Source organism: Neopsephotus bourkii, unplaced genomic scaffold, assembly GCF_033783945.1.
Source record: "Neopsephotus bourkii isolate Nb327-2 ecotype Australia unplaced genomic scaffold, CSIRO-AGI_Nbou_v1 NB_1447, whole genome shotgun sequence".
Classification (NCBI taxonomy): domain Eukaryota; kingdom Metazoa; phylum Chordata; class Aves; order Psittaciformes; family Psittacidae; genus Neopsephotus; species Neopsephotus bourkii.
This window is the reverse complement of record NW_026901924.1, coordinates 63,467-91,267: the sequence shown is the minus strand read 5'-3', so window position 1 is coordinate 91,267 and position 27,801 is coordinate 63,467. Positions and strand designations below refer to the sequence as shown.

General features: G+C 39.5%; 1 protein-coding gene across 2 annotated transcripts in view; it reads right to left on the bottom strand.

Moving 5' to 3' along the window:
• LPAR1 (lysophosphatidic acid receptor 1) overlaps positions 1–27,801 on the bottom strand; it is a 67,655-nt gene that overhangs the window by 29,477 nt on the left and 10,377 nt on the right. Inside the window, exons 1-3 of one of the 2 annotated variants that reach the window (XM_061368806.1) lie at positions 23,774–23,901; positions 15,926–16,094; positions 3,519–4,266 (exon numbers count right to left, since the gene is read on the bottom strand). In XM_061368806.1, the coding sequence (XP_061224790.1) occupies positions 3,519–4,266; positions 15,926–15,985 (808 nt within the window). In that variant the 5' untranslated portion in view covers positions 15,986–16,094; positions 23,774–23,901. Of the gene's footprint in view, positions 1–3,518; positions 4,267–15,925; positions 16,095–23,773; positions 23,902–27,801 lie in introns of those variants that run through there. The other variant, XM_061368807.1, reaches the window with a different exon arrangement.

Sequence of the window (27,801 nt, the reverse complement as noted above, 5' to 3'; positions counted from 1 at the left end):
TGTCAATTTGCTCCCCCTCCTGCCTCCCAAAATGTAGTGAAGACAGAGGAAAAGATGATCTTCTGCTTGCAGCAGCGAGGCTTTCTTTGCCTGGGAGCACAGCCAGCAGGACAACTGCAGGAAGAACCATTTATGGAAGTTTAAAAGTCAAACGAACAGTTCATTGCTGCCCAAATCACAAAGGGGTTACTTACAGCTGAGCAGCATTCTAACAAAGATCCTAAGATGAGTACTGGTTTGCTTCCCTCTACCAATGCTTATAGGTTTACTCAGAGTTCCAGCTTTGTTTTTCTTTGGTTTTCAGGGCACACTTCCTCTCCTCCAAAATGGGTAAGTGGGCTGACACACACCAGCTCCCTTCCTCACTCAGCTATGGGGCAGGAGAGGTGGGAGGGGGATCTTGATAACAAGCTGAACCAGTTCCTTTCCCATCTCAACCTCCAGCAAAAAGCTCGTTTCTGCCTCAAGTAGCAATGTATTACCCTGATCTTCATCATTAAGAGAAACAGGGGGTCCTTTCTGCTGTGCTATTGGGGTTTACTGATGAAGAAAAAGCCAGATTTCCAGACTGCATGAGATAAATGTTCATGAAGTTGCTGCAGGCAGCCTAAGACACCCACCTTTTCTGCCTTTGCCAAAGCTGTAGCAGATAAACTTGCAGCACTGCCTACTGGCTGTGTCTGCAGGAAGGCACTCAGGAAGTACAACACTTGAAATTAAATCTTCCGCTTGTGAAATTTTTAAGCCAGACTTATAAGAAGCCCGTAAGCAGTTGCAAAGCATGAGGACACCCACCTGATTAACAGGCTGACTGCACTGCGTACTCCAAGCTGAGGTAACGCCTAACCAGCACTTCAAAGCGATGCTTAGCTTTTTCTGGTCCCCAAAACAATCTTCCATTGGAAGCATAAATTCAGTAATATGGGATGCCATTTGTCAGCTGATGACAACTAATGAAAATTTCTTGTGGTTCATCTAGCAGTCTGCTTAACACCCTGATGTACAAACATTTAATATCTCAAAGCCTCTGCGGTTGCCCCCAGGCCCAATTCTTGGCTTCAGGCTATTATTTCTTTTTTTTTTTCATTTATTATTAAAACAAACCCAAACAAAACCCAACAAACCAAAAAACAAACCCGCAGCTCTCTTCCAACCATTTTTATCTTGCAACTGTGTCGCACAGATGGTAAGGAGGTGAAAGCATTGCTGCTTCTTTACACTGTGACCCTCTGACCGACCTCCTTCTACCAAAGAAAATACACTGCTTTGGAGAACAAACAAAACCAACAAACCCCAAAACAAACCCTTTTCAAAATAATACCAAAGTGTGAGATGCAAATACAAGATGAACTGTGTCACAGCCTGGAAGTTCCTCTGTTTTCTTCAAAACAAATACAACAATACCTCTCTCTGCAAATGGTGCTTTATGCAGATTAGAAAAGATGCTAAAACAGACTGTGTGCACAACACTGAATGAATAACTGCACCAGTAACAAGAAACATGGTTCTGTCTGAATTCTGAAGAACGCTTCAACGTGTACTACCTGCAGATCTGAAAAGTTCTTACTCCAAATAACCCCAGTGAGGAATCAGGGATATTACTGAACTACATCAGCAGCTAAACTTGAGTCACCTTCAGCTTGGCTAGTGCTACTTAACCTCTGGAGTTGGTCCACTGTTTTCAGAACAATACCTTGAAAAAAATAAGGTACTTATAAGGGTTAAAAAAGGGCTACTTCACGTTCCGTGTACACTCTACTGTTGCAGCCATACTGGGTAGCCTGTAATCTCCCCTGTGACCTCTGCTCATGGGAGAACAGAGGAGGGTGCAGTCAGTACCTCACCTTACAGCTGCATACATACCTCTAGTCCCCATATACACTTGGCATGAGGTGCCATGTACGATTTATTCAGTGACTATTTATTTACTCCTTCAGCTCTGTGCTTCACTGGCATAAACACTGGCCATTTCCCACCCACATTTCTTTTTTTAAAGTCTGAGCCAGTCTTTCACCTCAAAGGAAATACCCCACTGCTGTAGGCAGAGAAGAGAAAACAAGGATTTAGTCCCAAAAGACAACTGCAAAAGCTGAATATTCTTTTTTTCCTTAACCTCATTTTGCCTTCTGCAAGGAGGCTCATGGAAGTGGGGACAGACAGATTTCCAAACCACCAGGCAGTTAGGAGAGTTTTTACCCACCACTACAGCCTCCCTCCCAAAACTCAAACATTCTTTTCTCAAAGAGAAGAGCAAGACATGTAGGAATAAGACTTCTCAATGGCTGAACAGGTTAGTCAACTACACAGGTCCTATTCTGCCTACAAAGCTAAGCACTGGGTCAGACAGCTAGATTTACATTCCTGAACTAAGGTATGAGTTGACACTGTGATTCACATCAAATCTCTGCAATTATTCTGCTGTGTTTGCGCAGACATTAACTGCTAGAGAGCACAAGTCAAAACAGAGCAACAGAAATCAAGATGTCAAGCAAGAACTGGGGTTAAGTTTTGAGCTTTGCAGAATTTGTACAGGTGCATTTATGGACTAGTAGGGCATCTTCATGAGGCAGCAGGGTACTAGGATCCCAAGAGACCTGTCTTCTGTGCTGGAAGACCTCATGGATAAGAACACTGGTTGGGACAAGGAGACAATTGGCACCATTCCCGCCTGCCTTTAGCTTACTGTCATCAACAACAAGCAGAACAAACTGCAAAGAACATCACTGGCCAAAGGTACCCAGCATCCAAGCTGTGCTTTTGCATAAGGAAACTGAGAGCTCCTGACAAAAACCAAATACAGCCATTTACAAAAAGACACAAATCTTCTGACTCCAAGTGTGCCATGGTATTTGCCTTCTGTTTTCCAAGCCCTGAAGCTTGGGCACCTCCTGAGAAACAAGTTCAAGCACTCCAGTTCCTCACGTGCTAGTTTTCTAAATTAGCAAATTGGTAGATGCTCAGACGTGTCAAACATTATAGACCTGAGCAAAATGTACACACAGTCCTGCTTAACATGCAAGATCTTTTCATCAATAACCTGTAGACCCTCATTGTTCTTCAGATATGGGAATATGGTCTGAATGCTCACAACACCTTTTGCATGACAAAAAGGAGACAAGAGATACTTCAGAGGAAGACTGAGCCTTCCCTGTACTATTAAAGGTTGCAGCCATTTGGCATGTTCAAAGGCAAAAGGGCAAACACTACACAGTATAGGCTGCTTACCACGTATTAAACCTGCACTGGCGCAAAATCGCATCACCTTACAACCTGAGGTCCTGAATTTTCATCAGTTTCACGCCTAGGGCTAAGTAACCAAGTCTCTTAGACCCTCTTCCATAAATAAGCTTGATAGTCCCGACACAGTAATGAATGCTGGGGGCTCTTATTGCCCCCACTTTTTCTAATGTCTTGCAAACGCTGCCAGCCTCTCACCCTCTCATAAGCTGGACGTGCATTACTTAAATCGCCTGATAAACAGAGCAGGGGGGAACAGGGGAGGCAATGTAAGCACTTACCAAGCACAATGACGACAGTCTTCAGGAGGCTCATCATGGTGTCCCTATTCCTGCGGGGTCCAGAACTGTGTCTGGACATTCTCATAGTCCTTTGGCGGACATACCCAAAGATATGAGCATATAGGACCACCATGACCACAAAGGTGACCAGGTTGAAAATAGCCCAGAAGACCAGGTAGGAGTCACTGTAGAGCGGTGCCATGTTGGAGCAGTGAGTGATATCACAAATACAGTTCCATCCAACGCTTGGTATGGCACCCATGACAATGGCCATTGTCCAGATAACAACAATTACCACCACCACGCGCCGGTTGCTCATCCGAGTGTGTAGCTGCATTCGGAAAACGGTAATGTGCCGCTCAATAGCAATGGCCAACAAATTGGCTACAGAGGCTGTCAAGCTAGTGTCAATAAGACCTTGACGAAGAAGCCAGGTGCTTACAGTCAATCTTCTAGTGTTGGGTCCTGTGTTGAACATTAAGTAAAAGTAGGCCAGTCCTGCAAAAAAGTCAGCGGCAGCTAAGTTGGCCATTAAGTAATAAATAGGGAAGTGGAATCGGCGGTTGACATAAATAGCCACCATAACCAAGAGGTTGGCCAGCATTATGAAGATGCAGACTGTAATCCCCAGTCCCATTACAAGCTTGCTGACAGTATTCCATTCAGTGGCTAGATATTTTCCACTTCGATTATAAAAGAAGGCAATGGTTTCATTGTAGTAGCACTGTGGTTCACTCATGGCTGTAGACTGAAAGAAAAGGGAAAAAAAAAAAGAGAAAAAGAAGAATGACATCAGAACTGAAACATGATTGTCTCCATGGACAAGACATACACAGAGAGTGGGGAGTGGGACAGGAAGGGAACACGCTTCACAACAAATTTATTTTTTCAGACTAAGTGGCATTCCACAATTCGCAAACAAATGCTCTGAGGAGTCTAGTAACAGCAGCCAGATTAGAAACAACCAGAAATGTTTCCATCTGCTCTGGGAGAGCTAGCGTGATTCCTGATGTAGTTGTAAATTCATAGCAAATGAGCTTCTGGCCAACCAGATGTGCTGAAAAATTCACTTAAAGAGAAAGGCATGCAATTTGTAATTAAGAAAAGTTAATTCTCTTACAGGACATCTTATTTACATTATCAGTGCATAAAACTGTAATTTGGTTGTACCACTGTGAAGAGGTCTGCAAAAAGGAGGAAAAGATTACATTTCCCGGTACATTTTGACTCATCCAGGTCTCCATCAGGGGTATTCCTTCTTGTCCCGTCTTCAAAACTGGGAAGGACACCCTAAATTAAGATTGTCAGTATGCTCTAAAACTGCGAATTGCCAGGGCCAGGGGCTATGTCCTTAAAACATAAAGTACATTTATAAACAGTAAAAGAAGCTTGCCACTGTATTTCTGTGAACATTCTTCTTTTTCTATCAGCCACATTTCTGTATTTTGAAATACACCATGACTTTAAGTATAACTTGTGTGAACCAATTTATTCCAATCTGAATTAGGAGTGAGGCAATAAATGAGAAAAGTAATATTTTAATGCTAAAAGCATCAAATCTTATTTCTTGTATTAAATATTGTTATGTATTGTCAAGGAATATGTAAATCGTTTTCTTGCAGAGTACTCAGCTGAGCACAGCTATGGGTGCAACAAAGACCCATACTCTACCAGAATGTAGAACTTTTGCATAGGAGTGTTGGCTAACAAAACAAAAAAAAAAAAAAAAAATGCTCAGTGAGTTTCCTTCCTCAATTATAATCAATTACTCAAGGTGCAATTCCCAAAAGGCAAACTGTAGGAAGAACCCCTCTGAACAACACCCCGGTTCCTTCTTTAGCATGAATTAAAATGAGGATGTAACCATAATTAAAAACAAGAATGAAACAGAATAAAACCACAGAAAATACATCCACCAAAAAAGTCCTCAAGAAACTAATGTCAAAAAAGTCTCTTTCTAAAGACACTCAGGAGACGTGGCTCTGACACCCTTTTATGGCTGTGAAACTCTACTGACTAAACTTGAAGTTTTACAAAAAGAGAACCAGTTTTAGCAAGAAACAAGTAAGCTCAATGAAAGAACAGATGAACAACGCTAAAATATAAGAATTTATTCTCATTAAAACACGCAAACAAAAATCCTACGCTTTGAAAAGCTCCAATCATTCTGCAGGAAATGCTACACCCAACCTAACCTTTATTTGGAAACTAAAAATGCATAGAATTGGAAAACAGAATTAGTAATTGAACTCAAGCGAAAATAGTATCTGACAAAAACTTCCTTAAAATTATCCAAAGCTATTTCTCTTTCCCTCTGTTTGTCAACACAATTAAACTAATTCCTATGAAGCGATATCCAAAACTTTCACCAATATCCCAAATGCATTACATGACATTTAGATTTATGTTAAGGAAAAAGGTCTCTTTCGAGTGATTTTACCTCCAACCTAAACATCGATTAGAAACATTTGCAGACCCAGGATAATAAAAAGCTAGAGTAAATAGTATTTCTCAGCACAGTGACTATAAAACTTTCATTTTTCCTCTACAATTCATCAACTTTTAGGTTAGAAACATTTCAGCCTTAATTATTTAAGAATTTTTAATACTTCTTATGTAGGATCTCTCTGTTGCATAGAAAAAATGATTTATAAGGGATAGTTAACAAAGAGAAACCTAGCTACAAGACATCTGGCTTTAATTCTTTGGTTAAAGACCATGTGGTAATAACAGGTCAAGTATTAGAACCCTTAAGGGAGAGAGGAAGTCATATGAATGAATTAGTGGCCCTTATAAAAGCTTGCCAACACCTGCATTAATTATGTGAATGCCCTGTGTTTTTTCTCTCTGTAGGAATATCTGTATGCAGTTATACACTCTAATTTAGAGAGGAGGTCAGGACTCCAGGATCTAGTGGACTTCCATGATCCTGAATAAATTCTCTCTTTGTCTATATATTTGTTGATCTAAATTTTTCTTGCAGATGGCTGCTGCCCATATATAACAATTCCTGATCCACTGTTGTTCTTGTGGAGACAGGCCATCTACACCTGGCAGAATATAATTTTTGATTCAGAAATATGAAATGTGGTAAATGTAACTTTTTGTGTGTGTGTTTTGCACATAGGCTTAGAATGTGAATTATCCTTCCATTTTGTAATCCTGATTTTGTAACCCCAGTTTTTATCCCTCAGCTTTTTCACATGAAATCTGACACAGATATATTAAGAACAAGCAGACTTAGTCAAAAAAGCCAAGCCAGGGCTGAACGTATGCAGTGCACATAAGAGCATGTAAAATAATACAGAGTCTGACTTGTTAAATTTAAAAGCGTGACAGCACTTGAGCAGTCTTGGAGCAATAGCATGAAGCTCATTAGCTTCTCTCATTCTGAAGACACAGGAACAAATCACTCTGCTAGCATAAGGGATTTGAGAAGTTTTGTTTTTGGAGTGTGCTAATCTAAAACCTGGGATTGCCTTTAAAAGATTTTTTTCAGTCCCAAGGGAAAGAACAGCAGCAGAAGAGACTGTTTGCTGACAAAAGTTCAAGCAGGGGACTTCCCAGATGACTAGCTTTCTTGCATGCCAATGTATATATTACAGGAAGATTTTGACCTCCCAGGTCATGAACATACAAATCCCAAAGCATCACATTTACCCCTACTGCTGCTATCTGACTGGAAAGGCTCAAGCAGCCGGGCAACACAACATATCTCTGAGTACTGAAAGTGTTAACATACCATAATGGGATATGCAAGCAGGCAGACCCATCCCCTTCTCCTGGCCCTGCAGGAAAAGGGGCAGGGAAGTTTATATTTTAATTTCCTGAAGTTTCAACCAGTGTGTTTCATTGCCTGGGTAAGCCAGATGTGCAGTGCCCTGAGATTTACCTCATCCATTTAGTATATCTCAACAGAAGTTTAAAACAAACTGAGTTGCAAATTGCCCATGTTAACTAAACCTCTAGGACATGCCTCTGTAGAAAAAGAAAGCATCTGAATTATGAAACAGCAAGACACATAAAGCAAAATGGAGTAATAGCAGGCTAAAAGCAAAGCCTCCTCTAACCATGTGAGGTTGATTGAATACTCAAGACGTGGTTGTCCCAAACCAAAGAACAAGAAAATCCTGAGTACGTGGAGTGAAATCTCTTAATATGATGAGACACAGTAATAACCACAACACAAGACACACAGGACAGGAAATTCCATACCAGGACTTAGTAAATAAAACTAATTCTGCTTCTACTGTCAACACAGGCATGCTGTAGGCAGAATATCACCTTGCCACTGGCTTTCCAGCCACTGTCTGCTACACTTGTCCTCTTGGCTCCTCCACTCTGGTGGTAAGAGACCATGCCAGTGAGATGGCAGTGGGGAGACTGGAAGAAAAGCTCATGTAAGCAATTTTCCAGTGTTTCATCCTTGATTCATCATGCTGCTGCCCCAAGTCTACATCAGAGCTTGAGGAGTGAGGTGAGGATTTGGATTCAAGGCAAGGAAGAGCTTGCCCATGGGACTTCCTTAGGTAAGCAGCCCCTTAGCCTCTTGACCAGAGTGAAGAAGCCACTGTTTGCCTGGAATGGGAAGGTGAGAGGGAATCTCTGGGTCCTGCCAGCTTGGTGGTGAGTGACAGCCCACCTGGACAGGGCTCTGCATGGAGAGATGCTCAGGGTGTAAAACAAATACCAAGTGATGGATTCTGTCTAAACTAAGCATTTGTTAGCACAAGGTGCCTCAGGGGCAAACGATCAGTTTACAAACCCCGCTGCAATCAGAGTTTGCAAAGCTCCCCAGTCACTTAACAAAAAATATAGGCAAGGGAAGGACAGGGAAGGAAAAAAGAAAAGAAAAGAAAAAAGAAAAAAAAGGAGAAAAGAAAAAAAGAAAAAAGGAAAAGAAAAAAGAAAAAAAAAGAAAAAAGAAAAGAAAAAAGAAAAAAGAAAAGAAAAAAAGAAAAAAAAAAGAAAAAAAGAAAAGAGAAAAGAAAAGAAAAAAAAGGACCCCCTCCCCTCCGGCATGCATGGGTTCATTTATTTCTCACTGAGAGAAATAGAGAACAGAGCTGAACATTCTTAGAATACTAAGGTCTGACTTTTACAGAGCTTTTAAGACTTGGAAGCCACAAAAATGATTCCATATCCAAGAAAACTCAAAAAAAAAAAAAATATAATTAACCCTAAGCTCTCCAAACATAGTCTGCTCCTCTCATTCTTCATTTACTGAACTAACCTCGACATGCTGCTGATTTCTTAATGAGAACACAGACGAGATGAAAACCAATTTATCTGGCAAGGAAGGAATACAACCATTTTCCATACAATGAAATACCAACTACAAGCCAGAGACCTCAATTTTGCAGGAGTCATGCATTTTGTGCGCACTCTTCTTAAAGTTTGTGAGACTCTGAGGAGACTCATCATATCCAAGATGAGCTTTTAATCCTGAGGTAGCTACCCTTGGATCCCCAAAACAATATTTATCATTCTCAGTGTCACCCGGAAATCCAAAAACATTTCAGAGGAAATGCAGGCTTGGGAATGGCAGGACTCCCAAACAGGAATAGGTGCCTTAAAGCTTTACATTTACTGCAGCAGTGAACGGAAAAGCAGTAGCACTGCTTTCAGTTTACGTAAATACTCTGAAGTTTACCAACATACCAGGAAAGCTTGAGCTGAAAAACTTAAGGGAACTGCAAACTTCAAAATCCCCAAATAAGGGTACCAATTAAGAAAATCTTTAAAATAAGAATAAGCAGGTAAGTGTAGGAATAATTGAATCAATATGTAAATACTTTATCAACCCACAACTGCAAAACTATGGGCTTTATAAGAGTAAAGTTGTAACAGATGAGAAAAAAATTCCAATTTGCAACAAAAATTTCTCCATTACGTAACGAAAAGCACAAACTATTATTCGAGCTGCAGAATACAAAAGAAACAAGATGTTTAAAAATAAAGAGGAAAGCCAGTATTTCATTTAAAGATAAAAATAGCAGCTGAAGAGGCATTTAACCAAAATTAAGAAAAAAAAAAAGGCTCAAAACAAGGGCCCCAATTCATTATAGCCTTATGCCTGCTCTGCCTCATATACAGTTATAATTTCATCTGTACAATGAAAGTATGGAACCCTACCACCAAGATACAATGGCTCCATACGTATGTTTTTCCAAAATGCACCTCCTAAAGTAATAATCCAATGGACTTAAAGAAAACCTCATATGATAAGATATGGTTTAGTCACAGCAGGCAATTTCTTCATTTCACTGAACTCATTTTGCTCTTCACATAGCTGAAAAGACTACCAGAAATGGAACCAAGAAGCTATTTGTATCCTACAGTTTATACCTGGAAAGGGTAACCCAACATATCTAGATACTCAGTGTACCAAAGAAAGAGATCCCGTTACCAGCAACACTGGAAAAAGAAGCAATTTAACTGCTGGAAGGTATAATTCACAAGTGACACAGATCCTGTTGGAAATTATGATTATGACCTCCACAGATTGTCTATAAAACCAGGGAGGGTGTCCACCTTCCTTAGTGCTTATTCACTGTTGACTACTACAAAGGCAAATTCAAAAACAGCTTCTGTGGGCTAAAAAAGGAATGAGTAAGAGAAGGAAGTCCAGCTTACTCTAAGAATACCTTTCTTCTGGAAGATGCCTAGATTGCTAACTATCAGGTCTGAAATACCTCAACTTGGCCCTACAGATTTTCAGGATAGATAAATCATGAGCCATGCAATTCACGATGTGAACACCAGAGGATTAGTGAAGAGCCATGATGGTCAGGAGAATACTGAAGTGATCCAGCAGGACCCTAGATTATCAGCTCTCTGGTTTAAACCTTTTCCACTTTCGACTGCTGTAGAAAGGAAGTGTGCATATACATGCAGTCTCTTTCACTGCATAATTCTGCAAGCAAAAGAAGGTATAGCAAATTGAAAAGCTAGAAGAATTAGAAAAAGTATCTCAGGAAAGACAAAGAGTGAACTCATCCCTCCAGCAACCTACCCAATAATTCAGGCACTCCTATGCTGTTGCTCCTGTTTCACACATACAGCATTTTCAGACAAGCTGCATCTCTCGCTAGCACTACCTATGTATTCTCATGAATGCTTTCCAGTTTGGGAGGAAAGGAAGACTTTGAATCAGGGCAGAGTTCTATATCATCCCAACCCCCTCTACATTGCTAGGATGACTTAAGCACTGGTTACCCAAAGATTTGTTCCCAGACCACACAGTACTTCTCTGCTTTCCCATCTCTGCCTTCCAAGCTCCTCTCAAAGGGAGGGAACCACTGCAATGTGAAAGTATTGAAAATATAAAGTAATTGGTTTTGCCCCCAAGGGAGATGTAATCAGGCATGCTGAGCCCAAATGTCCCATATAGAGTACAGAAAGAGCTTCTTCAAAGCTCTTCAAGCTTCATTTTCTTCTGTAGGAGCTTTCATGACAAGCTGATCTTCAGAGACTTTAGCCAGACATGGGTATAAGCTCACCTCCTGGCTTTGTGGGATTCACATGAAGGCAATTATATTCCATTATCTAATTTAGTTACTGAAATATAAAAGGTGACTGACACCTTTTATGCCTGCAAAAAAATAGCCTGTGTCGTGATGTAGTTATCTCCACTATCTCACCCAGTTCATTCCCTACTGCCTACCTCTCTTATCCTCAACCTGAACATCATAGCCACATATCTGACCTGCTATGAGTCCCTGAAAGCTGCTGTGCAGGACAGATCAAAGACCCCAGGCCCAGAAAAAGCTTTCTGCAGGGAGGCACAGCACACAGTCCCTTACCTGTGACACTTTAGAAGCCATCAGAGGGAAGAAATATTAGAGAAAAAGGAAAAAAAAAAATCACAACTCTAACAAGGGTTTCCTCTCAGAATGAATAGCAACACACATCCTTTGGGTGCAGTTTGGTGATTAGTGAACCAAGCTGGGAATTAATTCTTGGCTCCAGCAGCTGAAAGACTGGCCTTTTATGCTGAAAAGATGTTGCAGGCTATTTGGGCAACTTCCATCTCCAGGGCAGACCTTCCATCTCTCCTCACCAACCAAACCAGGAAAGTGAGTACTCTGGGAGACTTTAGCCTACATGCAATATGTTTATTCAAAATTGTGTTCATGAGCATAGCAAATTTCATTTGGGGCTGGAAATGGAGATTTCCAAGTGGGGTAAGAAGACTAGCCTGTGTTTACCACTGCAAATATTTTTTTTTGGTGAAATATACATCAGATAGTTTGGGTTTCTTTTGCTACGATGCTTTGTGAAATTTATAAACATAATATAGAAAAATCTTTCCCAGGACTCTGGCAACAATGAGTTCTCTGTCAGTAACTTGTTCATACAGTACTATGCAGCTGCTTATAAGGCAGTATTGGTCTACTTTGAACAAAACAAAGATGTATATTGAGGCCCTGGTAATCTCATCTAGTATACCAATTAAAAAAAGACAGCATAGTAGTATTTAAGTTTCCCTATGATGTCTAACTGGGTGGATGTACTTTTAATCACAAACTGTTTCTACCAGTCTCATCATTTCCTTTTGTTCTCTTGTTTACCTTATTTACCACTGCCAGAGGACTGTTTTGGTAAAGAGGTTAATTTGTTTACTCACCTAGAAGGGGAGGAAAAAAAATCCCCACATTTGTCAGCTGCAGAAATTTGGGCACTAAATCTGAAATGCAAAGCCTGTTGAGCTTTGCTTGGGGAAAGGGTTTACAACAGCTGTGCCTCCCCCCAGGAGTCTGCTCTCAAGCATCATCATAAAGAGGAAAAAGCTACTGATGATGACCATTCTGCAGCAAGGATAGTTCAAGTCTCTTTCACTCTAATGCAAATAAAAAGAAGGGAAAACAGAGAAGTATTCAATGGCACCAAGTGGGAGAAGTGTTTTTTGGCTCTGGTAACCACACAGCCATGAAAGGCCACTATAATGGAAACTGCTCTGGATTTCTTTTTAAATAGCTGCAAGGCAGTTATTTGAACGTATTCATTTACTTCTAGTATTTGGCTGATAGGATCCACTGCTGGCAAAAGCAAAAAGAGAATGATGAATTTTTGTTGCTTTCTTGTTTTAAGCATTTCTGAAGCACTGTTGGAAGTCCCTGGTTCATTAAGCAACTGGAGCTCCTATCATTTCTTCGTCAAAGCTTTTACTGCAGAATTCATCTCACGCCATTCTCAAAGAGAAGATACTAATCACTCCACAGAGCACATTAATCAGTTTAGGTCACCACTTGTTATGTTTCCTTTTTGAAAACAGCAAAACCCTCTGAGATGCTTAATGCCTCTTACAGAATTATTTAACTTTCCACTTACTGCACTATCAGATCAATCAAGTTTCTATGATATAACTTTGTTTATACATCGTTGAGGAATAAAGTTGCCACATGTACCACAAAATATCCCCAATTTAAAAATCAGAAAGTTTTGTTATGTTTTGTTTCCAAGTGCAACATAGCTTATCTAATCTGAAATCACTAGATTCTGCTTTACAACAGAACCCTACTGGAAAAAACTTAAAAGCATATTCTGAAAAGTTTTTATTTTATTGACTTTTTGGACATATTATCAATGATATCCTAGAACTGTTTTCCATTCCAGATTTCAGCTGTGGATAGCTAAATTGCCCTGAAACTTTACTTATTCTTTCACATTTAAACATGACCAAGATGCCTTAAATCTGTGCTCTTAATCACCACTTACTACATTTGGCAACAGGATGCTGGGGGGAAAGAAGATGGGAGCAGAGAACTTCAAACAGCTCAATGTATAGGAAAGGTATGAAAAGATGTGATTAGGAAAAATATGTTGCTTCAGTAGAGGGGTCAGAAACTGCTTTTGGTGTTCTTTACGTGTTGACACACTAGCAACAAGAACATTTTAAAACAACAATTTCACATCTAGTATCAAGAGGTGACTTTCAAAACTTTTTTCAAAATCTTAATCTGTTGTTACCTGACTCAGAAGACAAATCTTGACAAAGATAAAATTTGCAACTAAATTACTAGTAACTTCCCTCATTGTGGTACCACAGTGAGCATCTGTAGGATTCAAACCTAAAGTAAAACCTATCAGGGTAGGCTTCAGGTTACAAAAGACCCTGCTGCGGTCTCTGGAATCCTTCCCTGTGGTAAATAAGAGCCAATTCTTGTTTGCTGTGTGCAGTTAAAGAACTGATGAGGGCAGAGAAATATTTATTACTGAGACGTATACACACATATACATCCATTTCTACACAAAATAGATATTATTTACTTCTAAAGACTAAAGAAACCAAATATCCTGGCAATACTAAACAAAAGCTTAAAGATAAAAGTTTAAAGTATAGAGCAAAACATTTCTTTTTGTAACTGAGATGCTACCTAGCTCATGCAGAAGGCATGCAAGACTACTTCCAAATTCAAATAAATCCTTAAAACATTAGTTTCTAAATGTCTTCCACAGCACACTGTGGCATCTGCTCACTTTTAAAAGGCAAAAAAAGTCCTCCAGAAAAAAAAACCCAAACCAACATATTTTAATGAATATAGTTTTCTAAACTATACACAAAATTAATTTGTATGTCTACACAAACACTAACAGCAAGCCATGCAGTTCCAGTCTGAAAAGTGCCTTACCTTAATATTTCCACCTAATGATTTATCTTTTTAGCTGTGTCTCTCACTATGTTCTTGCCTGTTAAAAAACCTTCCTTACCCTTAGGAACATACACTTGTCTCCCAGCAGATTGATTGGAGCTGTTACTCCTTTAAACAGGACTGAAAACTTAGAGGAATCATCAGATCCACAATAGTTTACTGAAATCTATTGTAATTCATGCATGTATGTAAGTTTGTCTGTACGGGTATCAAATTTTTACAACATGAGGTTGAGAGAATGTTATTTTTCTACTACAGTCTCCCACACTGAGTCTTGTCTTTGCTTTCTGTTGCCATTTCTTTTTGGCTTCTGAGTCAAATCTCACTGAAGCACAGTCTCTAAAATTCAAGAGTGGAGGGAGAGCTGTCTGGATTACCAGTTAATGACAAGAATTATCCATTTATCTCTAGTCTTTGGTCTACTGATGCAAGTCCAAGGCTGGATTTATTCAGTAGAAACTGAAACAGGACACATGCATTTATTCACGTGTAAGTAGGACAGAATGGTGACGGCTGATCACCAAAATTGTTTACAAGTGATAACTTTTCTCCCACTCATTCTTGCACCACAGTTGACCTTATTTTCCCTTCAAGAAGACATTTATCCTAAACAACATGCTTAGATACACAAGCTTTTCATACACAAAGAAGGCTCTGAAGAGAGAACCCATGGGGACAGGGATGCAACTGCCTTTCAGAGTAAGGAAGGAAATTGCCTGAGCGTTTTTCTTCAGAGAGTGAAGAGTCTGGCAGCAGTCAGGCAGCCTGGGACACAAGCATACAGCACCCACCTCCTACCAGGTATTCTGTTCTGCTGTAAAGATAGAGAATCCTTCTCTGACCCTAACAAGGACAGAGAGAGAGACACTTGAAAAATATACTAGCTCTTCATTTGAAACACAGGAGGAAAAAGAGCACAAAGAAATTTTTCCAAAGCAGATTTTGGATTCAGCTCATTTCGCGTCACCACCCATTAGTGTACATACTTTATGTAGCTTCACAAGATCCAGAGATCTCTGAACTACTGCACTTCTCAATGCATATTGCTAAGAGGTAGTATCCTGAGCCAAAGAATCTCCAGGAAACAAAAAAAAGAAAATAAACATTAGCTCTCCAGTTTTCTGTCATCAAACTTAATCAATTTTGATGCCCTCTTCAGTAAAATATACATCTATAAAACTTCAAATTGTAACAGAAACTTGGGTTTTTATGAAATTCAAGGGACTTCAAAAATGATTTTCTGAGATACCTCATTTTCCATTTGTAATCTTTACCACACCAGAAAACACAAGTACTTGTGTTAAGTACATGGAGCCGAAGAAATCACTTAGGTATTTATACGTACCACATCTGAAGCACACACTTTGAATGATAGAAGAAAGATTAGTGTGTTAGTAGTTGTATTATTAATTTTATCAGTGCTTTTCACTTAAAACTTTGGCTTTTCTGGTAAAAACACTGAAACACATTACGACCTTCTACTTTGTATTCATTAGGCACAGGAAAAAACAAACCATAATGCAGGATCACCTACATGGAGTCAATAAACATGATATTTTGCCATGTATTTGCTTATACAGCAATGTCGTGTCAAAGTATAATAACATCCATAGCAAACAATGAATGTCTTTAATACAGTATTTCAGGAAAATTTCCCTTGATGGCTCAGAAGTGAAACAGAAGAAAAAGCTAGGATTCAATGAAAAAGGTTCAGTCAGTTCAGCTGCCAGAATTTCATTATGGTCTACTTACCTCAATGACTTCAGGCTGGGACATCATGGAGGATGGCACTAAATCAGTGGGGATATCCATGGTAGCTCAAAATGTCCCTGCTGTCCTTGTACACCTCCTCTGCAGCTGCAAACAATTGGTAGGAACACAGAAGTCCTTCCTTAGACCCTAGTCATGCTGACATTTGCTCCTAGTAGGAAGGAAAAAGAGTAATTGTTGAGAATAACAAGAGAACTGGTTCAGTTAACATCCAAGCCAGGCTGCTGCAAAACCAGCTTGTGAGTTTGCACGGCCTGACTTGCTTACATGACCATTCACAACAGATTTTCAAGAGAAGTTTAACAGTGTACATCAGAATTTGGTCCAGAACAGCAACGCAACTCACTTGACCAAGGAAACCAAAATTCACAGAAACTGAATACAGCAAGAAGGAAATGCACAGACCATGTACACGTTGCAAGGAAAGATGGTCACTTCCACAGCACTGGAATTGTGCTATCTGCATTGTTTTGTTTCTTTTATTCCCCCCCCCCCCCCCGAAGAATACTCATAGATATTTTTTTTTTCTGTAATTTAGGATACATTTATTTCCTTAATAATTTCATTTTTTTTTCTTTTTTCTGCCAGATAAGCACAGTTTACTGTAAATGAATATACTGAACTGCTGTGTGAATTCTGACCAGCTGATCAACAGAATCAGGTTATTTCTGTAACCTTAAGATGGTAAAGATCAGCTTCTGTGTATGTTTCTGTTTTGTCCAATGAAAAGCAAACAAAACAGGAGAGAACTGGAAATGGCCAAGAAACCAACACCATTTAAAAATTCCGTAAGAAGATACTGCATATTTTTCCCCTCAATCAGGCCAGACATATACCACACAACCCACAAATTAGCCACCACAGAAAGTATCTTGGAGACTCACCTGATGCTCTGTTTATCTACCACTTCCTATTCTGTAGTCACAAAGGAAAACCACTCATGCTGAGTGTATTTGGCATCCAACAAATATACCAATAAATGAGCCCAAGCCTACCTGGTGTTTTTCAAACTGAGACCATGGTGTAGCCATACAAACAATGCTAGTGAATTTCATGGCCACTGGTTCATTGTTTCAAACACAGCACCTACTTGCCAAGCCAAGAACAGATAAGTGCTGTAGGAAAGTTGTACCCCACAGACTTTTCTGAGTCAGTTGTGGGTTTGTTTTTTTTTTATTTTTGTTCATTTAACTCAGCAGTTGCATGCCACTGTGGAAATTATTCCTCCTTCTTAAAAAGCATCATCTTGAAATGCCTGCTTCCCATTTTAACACATCCCCACATACCTTACGTCACATGCAGCTGCCTCATTTGCCAAGCTCTAGGATCACTTTTTCCATCTTTATACAGCTTTCCAGTGACCCCTATTCTTTCCTCCTGATTTCTTGCTAGTAACCTTTCATTTTTTCCACTCCTTGCTCCAAATTTCTACTACTACACTCATGGAGAGGACCGAAAATGGCGATTTAGTATTCCTCTGAGAAAGCCTTCACTGGAAGTCAAAGAACCAAGCTACACATCCTTCAGGCTCCATATTTTCTTTTCCAAAAATAAAGTTTTGTCTGTTGTCTGAAATTCACCGATTGTTCCACTGTGCATAACAGATAAAGGAAACAGACAGTATTAACTTGAAACTACTGCTTTTTTTGACTTAGGGAAACTTTGCTATTTGACCAAGCAAAGTGATTTTCAGTACAATTCCATCAACAGCCTCAAGATCCTTAACCAGCACATTTCATCACTGCCTTGTGAGCTGTCACAAATGTAACTTTAGTAAGATCTCAGAAGACCTTTGTTTCTGTGCTTCTCAAAGAATGCTTAACAGCAGCAGTGTCACTGCACCTACTTTACAGTAGCTCATTGTTAGTTTTTTTTTAAAGTTTATTCTCTTCTCTCAATCCTGAAATGCTGCCACTGTTGAAGATGGGGAAAAAGTTACAGATGAATCAGACTTTAGGGAAAAAAAAAGACTATCTAGACCAATACCAGAGGTATGCTTAGAGTCCTGTTTGTCACATGTATAAAGGACAGAAAATGATAATTTTTACTAGGGTTCATCACAGACCAGAAGAGCAAAAACTAAGGACAAAGTTCTTAGCTTTAGTTAGCTCTGTGTACTCCAGGTAGAACACTAACGTCAGAGAAAGCATAACCCCATAAAATCCAATGAGCATTTTTAAGTGATGAGAGGATAAATATGCCTGTACTTATTTTTCACCATCTCTCCAAGAAATAGAAAACACAGGATTAGTAAAAAATCCTAAGCCTACAACCATTTGACATTTCCCATTCTGCTCCTAGCTACATCTTCATTGCTTGTACTGCACTGATCCCTCAATTTGGCCAGAAGGAACGCTCTTCTGCATCCACCTTACTTCTCAGACTCCAGAGCCCAACATACACAACGATTAAGACTTCCTGCCAACTAGTTAGGCTCCTAAAAGCATTCCAGCTGAAAACAGGTTGGACTGTACAAAAGGTCTCTCCCCCCTCTCCCAACCCGCCTCATCATCTTCAGCAGTAACAAAGTACAGAGGGAGCTATGCTTTCACAGCAGTGCAAAAACAAGCCGACTCTATTCAGGCAAACAAAGGTGGCTCCTAACTTAATACCCATGTGAGTTCGGGGTGCAGTCCTGTCTTTTTCAAGAACTGAAAATAAAGGGAACAGGATCCTCGAACTTCTTGGAAGGGCATTATGACAGAAAAGTTAATCTCTATTAAAAAGAATGTCTCAAGCAAAAGCACAGGAATGAGATTTTGATGGCTTCCTGCACTACAAACCATTGAAAAAAATAGCTAAATTTGGAAGCAGACTCACATACATCATTTCCAAACACTGCAACTGCAGGTGTCACAGGCAAATTCCACTCTGTATATTTGTCAGATGCTGTTGTTTTTACTGAGTGAATCTAGAGAACTGTAAACTGGGGAAACATGTTGGATCTGTATGTAAAATTTGCACAATGAAGATAACAGGGTTTCTTATCCTCTGCAAAGGTGACTCATATCTACAAAAATATGTTTCACCATAAATTATAACATTTAGAAAGTCATTTATGGTAACACATTGAGGTTTTGTTTGACTGCTTAAAAAACCTGACCAGTTGACATTCAGCAGAGTAGGACGTCTCTAACATGTGGAGCAGGGATGCATCCTTACCAAACAAAACATACTGCTCCCTGTCATACTGTGATTAAACATCATGATTTCCGGATCAGCTGTCTGTGACCACAGCAGTTCTGTCATTACCTGAAGTAGTTAGAAGTTCAATCATGTATCACAAAAACACCATCTTGAAAGAACTGCTTCTGCAAAATCTATTACAATGACAAAAATTATGGCCCTTTCTCCTCCTTGGTTCACCATGATCTGCCATTTAGAAGCAATGCAGCAATATCAACAACTTCTGCATCACTGTGTATCTCATCTGGGCCCACAAGTGCCTCTGCTATAGTAAGGTGCTTGCCCTGACAGGCAAAATGGTTTTTCAGAATCTGTGGCTGTCTGTGTCATACAATCTCAGGTATCCTTCATTGTTGCTGTCTTTCAGTTTTGGTTTCCTTCACCCCCCTCAGAGCATCTTTTGGTAACAGAGCTTGACTTCACGGACTTCTTTCTGGATTACATGACTCAGGAGATACGGATTTGGTATGACCTTGAAGCTGTTAAATGTGACTTAGCTAAACGACTACACAGTTCTAGTGAATAAAAGTCTAATGTATGGTTTCTCAGAGGACAGTTTTAAGTCCTAATTGATCTCAAATGGACAGGACCCATAAACCCGTCAAGGAAAATAAAACATTTGAACAACATTTAAAAAGGCGAGAAAGTAAGAAAAAGATCTCACATAAGGGTCCCACTTCCAGATGTCACTTCAGAGACATTCCAGATTTCATGTGGCATCTTAATTCTTGACATCCAGAAATAATCATTTGGCATCACTCACCTCCAGCCTTTTTCACTAGACTACTGCTGCTTGTAAGCATTAGTTTGCTCAACAAACAAACAAAAACATGACCCCACCACAGTAGCATTAAAAGGCAAAATGGCAAAGGCCATCCAGGGAGGAGTAACAGCATTGACTTGGTCTGTCTACCGCTTCATTTTACCACTTTTACCACTTACCTAAAGTAATGGTGGTAACAGATTTTTAAGTACTTACTATTGACTCATAGAGGTTTTTTCCTGCTCTCCACTAATCACTTGGTTAATAAAAGAACAGCTATGGATACACTTTCTGGCACGTAATGAAACAAACATGAAGGGCAGTAAAACTGGTTTCAATTTCATGCTGCTAGGAAAAAATAGGCCTTCCTGTTAATCTTTCCTTTACTACAGTGACTGCTAGGAACTGCTGCAAAAATCTGGATTTTCTTTTGCAAATTACAGAGCAGTGGATTTTCTTAATAGAAAGATATTACCTCTTCTGGGTCACAGTATCACAGTATGCTAGAGATTGGAAGGGACCTCAAAAGATCATCTAGTCCAATCCCCCTGCCAGAGCAGGAACACCTAGATAAGGTTACACAGGAACGTGTCCAGGCGGGTTTTGAATGTCTCCAGAGAAGGAGACTCCACAACCTCCCTGGGCCGCCTGTTCCAGTGTTCTGTCACCCTCACTGAGAAGTTTCTTCTCAAGTTTAAGTGGAACCTCTTGTGTTCCAGTTTGTACCCATTGCCCCTTGTCCTATCATTGTTTGCCACTGAGAAGAGCCTGGCTCCATCCTCATGACACTCCCCCTTTATATATTTATGTGCACTAATAAGGTCACCAGTAAGGTCACTAATAAGGTCCTTATATTATTTTAGCTAAAGCCTTTACAGCCTCTGGTGTTGTCACTTTGAACACTGCAAATGCAATTCAACAGCTTATGACTGTTGAAAAAGTTATTTAATAGCAACTCTTCAAACACTGAAACGTCCCTTGACAAATGGTTTGTAATTAAAAAAAAAAAAAAAAAAAAATAAGTCCTGAAAACCCCAGGGTGGGTCAATATCCTTTTTGTAGGTTAGCAGAGGTACAGCTGTGAAACGATAGCCCCAGCACAGTGGCAAAGGGCAAACCATGCCACAGAATGCAGGTAAGAAGCTTTTGGTTTTTCTGAAATTGCAAGGAAATCCAAACTCTAACGTCAGTGTTGACTTCTCCGAAACAGTTTCAGCAAGCCTTTGCATAAACACTCTTTAGTTATTGTATTTATTTATTTATTTATTATTGTTCAGTTCACTATCGGTTAAAATGAGGGGGAAAGCCACACGTCAGCTCCCTGTCCTGTCACCTCAGGACTTGCCTTCTCTTTCCTCACGTGTCACATCTGGAGTGCTGTTTCAGCAAACATCTTGCTTTGTGTCAGAGAGCAGACTGCTGAATGTTGACGTGAGCTTGGTATGTGGTATCTTATAACAAATAAATGTGCCGAATGAGCTGCATTAAGCATGTTAAAAATTACTGGATGACCCACCAAAGCATAAGGACAAGCTGAACTAAGTAGTTATGATCTCCAGAATCCGTATTTCCTCCCAGTTCTGTCCTTTCTCTCTGTTCCAGGGTACATTCTGTCTGCAAATGTAGATAAACTCCTGCACACTGTGTTAACTTGCTCAACAATTAAAAGAGCTGCAACAAGTTAATAGCTGTGATTCAGTACTGACTGAAAGAAGCAGAAAGGAAATAAAATAGATTTCCAGGCAGATCTCAGCAGATGCACTAATACAGCTTGGAAGGTAGCACAAAATTAACTATCAAACCTTGTTGAGAGCATGTGTATTTTAATACACACATTTTCCTGCGCAAATTCTACAGCTTGGCTGGTGTCAGCCTAGCTCTTGACACCCCTCTTCAGAAAGCAGGATAAAGGCTGCTGTCACATCCATTACCTATTACTATAGCAATAAGTATTGGAACATATCTATATGGAATGGATCTATATGGAATAGTACATGGTACTGATTAAGCAGGTTTAATAGCAGTGAACCACAAATTACACTGCTGGATTTGGAAATTATTTTGTCAATAGCATGGAAGACAATTATCTACTTCTGATACCAAAGGGGCAGATGGGAACACTGGCTGGGTTGTACCACTGTTCATATATATCCCTGTAGAAGGAAGTAGAAGAAAGTGGATGCAGTTCTCCAGCATGCCTTCATACCAACTACCAACAGACTGCACAAGTTACCTGTTACTACACCACATGCAATACCACCTTCAGCTGTCCCAGTGAAGACCGGTTATGCAAACATGCCTCCTGCCAAAGCCTTCGTGTCTGCTGCTTCTAATCACTGGACAGACTGCTTTAAAGAGCAATGGAGCCATAGCATCACACCTGTTTGGTAGCTCTTCATAAGAATAAGTTCACTGTGAAAATGGATTCGTGAGGTTTTAGTAAGGGGTCATGGAAATCTGGAAAGGGAGTGCCAGATGAAGGGACAGCATCATTCTGTTTACTGTGCTGGCTGTACCACTTCTCCCTGGATACACCCACTGCTGGTAAAACTAGACATTTCCTGAGTCCAGATTCACTGTCTAGAAAATACATTTTACTGGAGTTTGCTAGCATATGGAAAGCTTCAGACACAGCAGTAGGAAATCTCTACTTTGGAAGTATTTAGGAAAGAAAAAAAAAAAAGAAAAAAAAAACCCCAACCCCAAAACCCTTAGAAAACTAAAAACACCCCCACAACCCAGAATAAAACATACTTGATGGTCTCTGCCCTCTCCCACTAGCAAGACTGAGTATCACAAAGCTTACAACTAGCCCTAATAAAACAGCTTATCTCGTAACAACCCCCCTTCTTTTTTAAACAGTCTAAGCACTTCAGACATTGACAACCAAAAAACAACAAAAACTTCCCCAAGTTCAGATTTAACCCAGCCACTGAACACCTCAAAGCAGATGCTGTCTACACAACTTCTGTTCCAACTTCAGAGAGACAATATTGTAAACAATTCTCCTGGAAGTGACTCAGTGTCACAGAGATACACCACAGAATCAGGGATTTTATTATTGCTATGCACCTTGCAGATTGCTTTACTGATAAAAACAACAGCTGGCCAGATCATTTGGCTTTTACTTAACCCAAACCAAATCAAAATAGCACCAAACACCACCATGAGAAAGTTAATTTCAACTTGCTCAGCCCCCTGAAAAGCATCTTAAAAAACCCCAATAAATAAGGAATAAAACAGGTAACTTAATCAGACCCATTAAAAATACAGAAGTCAAAAAGCATAATACTAAAGTTAAAAAAAAAAAAATTGAATTAATCTTTCCCACTTTACCTTCTTCCTTCAGCCAGCTCACACCTGTACAACTCAAACAATTTTTAAGAGGTGCTCCAGGGTAGTTTGCAGCTTCCTGAAACTAAAAGAAACTTCCAGTTTCCACTGCTCGCTCTTCACTCTTAGGAGCACATTAGAGCTGCTAGTCTTCCTTATGCAAGGAAAAAGAGATGAAGTTTACAGCAATAATCTGAGGCTAGAAAGAACATTATTTAAGAAATTTCCCTCACATTCAGTAGGGCTCTTCACAATGCAATAATCAACAGAGGATCTCTAATCTACTGCTTGCATTCACATCACAGCCTCTGCTTAAAAAAAAAAAAAAAAAAAAAAAAAAAGCAGCTAAAAAAACCCTAGAAAAAATGACATCAGTCAAACCTTTCTGAATAGGAGCTCTGTGGCTAATCAGGGAAAGATCATTGTTCTGGCCTCAGTAATTAAAATTATGAGTACTACAAAACACATGCTAAATCTTCCCATGAGAGAATACAGCCCCAAAGGAGTTCAGCAAGGACATGAGGACATGTCAGGTGGAGCCTCCTTACCCCAGTTAAACAGTTTCATGAACTTTGCAGAGGCAGCGTTGTGTGGAACTGTCTCTTCGTCCCTTCTTCCCCACTGCAAGATTAAGGAAACAATCAGTCACCTTATTCATTTACCACACACAGAGCTTATTTACAACAATAAAATAGGACCACTGTGCAGTGGTAAGCCCTCCAAGAAATCATCTGCTTTCACAGAGACCACATGGGTCAGGAAAGACATCTTCCTAGTCATTCCACCAGGGCAAGATCAGAGCCCCCACCCATCCCACCAAAAAGCAGATCAATCGGATTATATAAAAGAAAAAAAACCAAACCCTCTATTCACAGATTTTCAATGGAAAAGAAAAAAAAAAGAACAGATAGTATGCTACCCTGAAGCATTTATCTTGCAGGGAAATCTTTTCCATGTGCCACTCAATTTTCCCTCATATCCTTTTTGAGGATGACAAAAGCAGGCTGACCACAGTTATGCAGCTCTGGGTTCCACCAAAGGGCAGACAGTTCAAGTGTCTATTTAACTTATTCATGTCTGCCTTTCTCCTTTACCTACTCTGATATTTATCCCCAAAAGGATAAACATTATTGGATATATAATTTGGATATTTTACTGTGACTACAATGAAGGTTCTTCAGTGAGAAGGTAACTCCCAGAATTATGAGCTGTTCATTCTTTCTGGTATTGTTTTGGCTTGCGGTTGTGTTTTTTGTTGCTTGGGATTTTAGACTTGTTTTTGTTTGTTTGCTTGTTGGGGGTTTTGTTTGTTTTGGGTTTTTTGCTGTTGCTGTTTGCTTACTTTTTCTGACAAACCAAGATTCTGAACCTGTGCCCATGAAATTCAAATGCATTTTGTTGAATTCAATGGCAGACAAGGAAGGCAGGAGGACTCTTACTTCCCCAAGCATTTGCTACAGATTCAACCCTGCTCAATGCAGAAAGTCCTGATGCAGTTTTTTCTGCAACATGTACCCATGCAATTTCCTCTTGTTGGTGACTCATGGCAAGAGGTATTTGAGGATATTATGTTGGCAGTGTTGATGGAAGCTGAATGGATTCTCTTTGGCCCATCATGACACTTCTTTACAGATTAATGGAAATGACCAAGAATATCTTGAAGGGAAAATAACAAACATCTTCCCTCCTCTGTGTCAGTGGTAGCAAGATACTCACTTTCAAAGGTCTTTTCTAAGGCATGTAAGCATCACATCATGAAGGCAGGAAACTAAACATTGCCATATCTGATTAAAAATAATTTTTCTTGACCTTTCTGGTCTTGCTTCCAAAACAATTAACTTCTTTCCCTCAGGATATTCTAGGGGATTAATATCTTAACTATAATAATTTTTGCTATCAGAAGAAAATCTCACATTTTACTAATAAGCAGAAAACACATTTTGAAAGGACAAACCTACAGTATTTGACATTGTAACGTGAAACCGTGAAAACTCTCATGCTAAGTCACACAAATTATGGTACAAACTGGTAGCAGGCTAACACACAAGGCATGCAGCAGCACGAAAAAAAAAAAAGACATCATTTTCTATTCAAATCTCAACATTATTGTTTATAGTGCCACCACTGTACTGTCCACATATTAATCATGCTCCTTTTCCCCATTAAACACAGGGTACTTTTTCTCTCTCTGTTATACACTGAAGGACTCAAAATCCTATTTACCATCAAGCAAAAAAAAAAACCAAACCCAAAAAACTTCCATTTAGTTTGTGTACTAGTCCTTTTTAATTATTTCTTTACTTCTCTGACCTAGCTCAGTTTGCATCTAGTGCAATTCTCTCACTTGCTCTGCCTCTTTTCACACAGAATCACACAGAATCCCAAGGTTGGAAGGGACCTCGAGAGATCATCTGGTCCAACCCCCCTGCAAGAGCAGGGTAACCTATTGTACTTATTCCGCTGCCATCTCTAGGGCAGCGTTTTCTTGGGGTGCTTTTAAATCCAAAAATGATACTTCATCGTCTCTTGAAGTCTATAGCTTCTCTGAAAAGCTTATTCTGAGCTCTGTCTTAAAAAAAAAATCTGAATTGCTTCAGTTTTAAAGCCAACACTTCAGTTATCTTCCCATTATCATCCTAAACCTCTAGACTTATTTCAAGCATTATCTATCAGAAATGAGCTTCTCTAGATGTCCATCAATGCTTGCTTGTTAAGGTTTGTTTACAGATGATCACTGCTTTTCTACTCAGCAAGGCTGGAGAGCCTCTTCACAGTCTCGCTTAGTGAAATGAGTGAGATTCTGCCTTAATGCAAGGGGTTCTGGGTGGTACATGAATGTTTCTTGAGATGTATTAGGAGCTTCTGCAACGGAATGATGAGGTTGGCATAGGATAAAATAACCTTTAATTGCTTTAAAGCATCTGTACTGACCACAGTACCAGCTTCAAGAAACAACTGTGGGAGCAGTTCCACTGGGTTTTTTCAAATTACTGGGTACTGGAACAGCAAGATATCCCTGAAAGTGAATTTCTAATGTCTCTGTTTCAAGTAAAAACAAATGAACCACGAAGACTCCAGAGTAATAATTCATGCCATCATCCAGTGTCAACATTGTTTTACTACTCTAAACTTCAAAAAGGAATCACCAGAAAATAGAGGAAAAATACAGCTAGACACAAACTGCTGGAAAATAACAGCAGTGTGCTCAGGCTTATGTAAACAAGTAACTACAATGTGGATGGTCTCTCATAGCACAAGCACAAGGAAGCTGCTGTCATATGACAGTGTTTTCATAATCTGCACTTTCATTGTAATGACTTCTAAAGTACCAAATATTTCTGAAATAAGTCATTTTGAAACAGTATCTGAAACTCTTTTAAAATGGCTTATTTCTAACGACAAGCATTAAATTTGAAGAGGTTAACTAGCAGGGAGAAAAGTTCAAAGTCACCATGGATAGCTCATCCTTTCAGATGCATCATTAGCTGTTGCCAGCATTGTGAATGCACGCGCATGTTTAAAAGAAGCAAATATGGTGCATGCTTTTGTCCTGCTCCATTATAAATAACAGCAACAACAAATAAAACAAGCAAGGAGCTGCTCATTAAAATTATTCTGAACTCTGGAATTGCAAGGAGTGTTTTTCACAATGCGGACACATAGAATCATAGAATAATAAGGGTTGGAAAGGACCTTAAGATCATCAAGTTCCAACTGCCTTACACTGGTAGTTGACAGAATTTAACTTAGTGCGTTCTCATAGCTATTTTGCTTTCTAACTGGTATCATTAAAGAAGACAATAGCAATACATGAAGTCACTTCTATCAAGGTATATATCACCATATAAGATACCAGGATGATATCCAGCTATCACTCCTCGACAGGAAAGGCAGAAAGAATTTATCTTCTCAACAACTTACAAACAGACGTTTAATATTTACTTCCAAGAAGAAAAAACAAAATGATATAATTAGACACTTCTAAGGATCAGCAACAGAGACTCCATTTGTTAACTCTACCTTCTGTTTAGACCTCAGAAAACAAGTAGTATGCTGGCATTCTTCTGAAACAAGTTTGTATTTAAACATTCAGGAAATATCCTTTTCAGCAGATAAAAAACATCTGGATGATAACAGAATGTAACAATTCTCTAAACAGCTTTCAGGGGGGCCAGCATTAAAGCAAGTACTTCTTTTCCCGCCCCAGATCCATGAAACAGATGTTCAATCTTCAGACAGAATGAACCACTACAAAATACAATAATGTGGAAATGCTGAAGCCAAGGAAGTCCATAATTAAGCACTCCAAACCCCAAACCCCAAACCCCAGATTACAAATGTACCATCCTAATATAGCCCTACATGGACCCCAACCAATGGTGCACAAACGGGAGTTTAATTAAGTTTATCTGAAATAGAAAACTGTCAACCACCCCCCACAAAAAAATTACACTGAAGACTGCAAGGCATCAGCTTAACACGGTTGAGGCCATCAACAACGCAGACACAGTAACTGTTTACCAACCCCTCAAACTAGAAATAACAGTCATGTTGCTTCAGAAATATTTTTGTAACA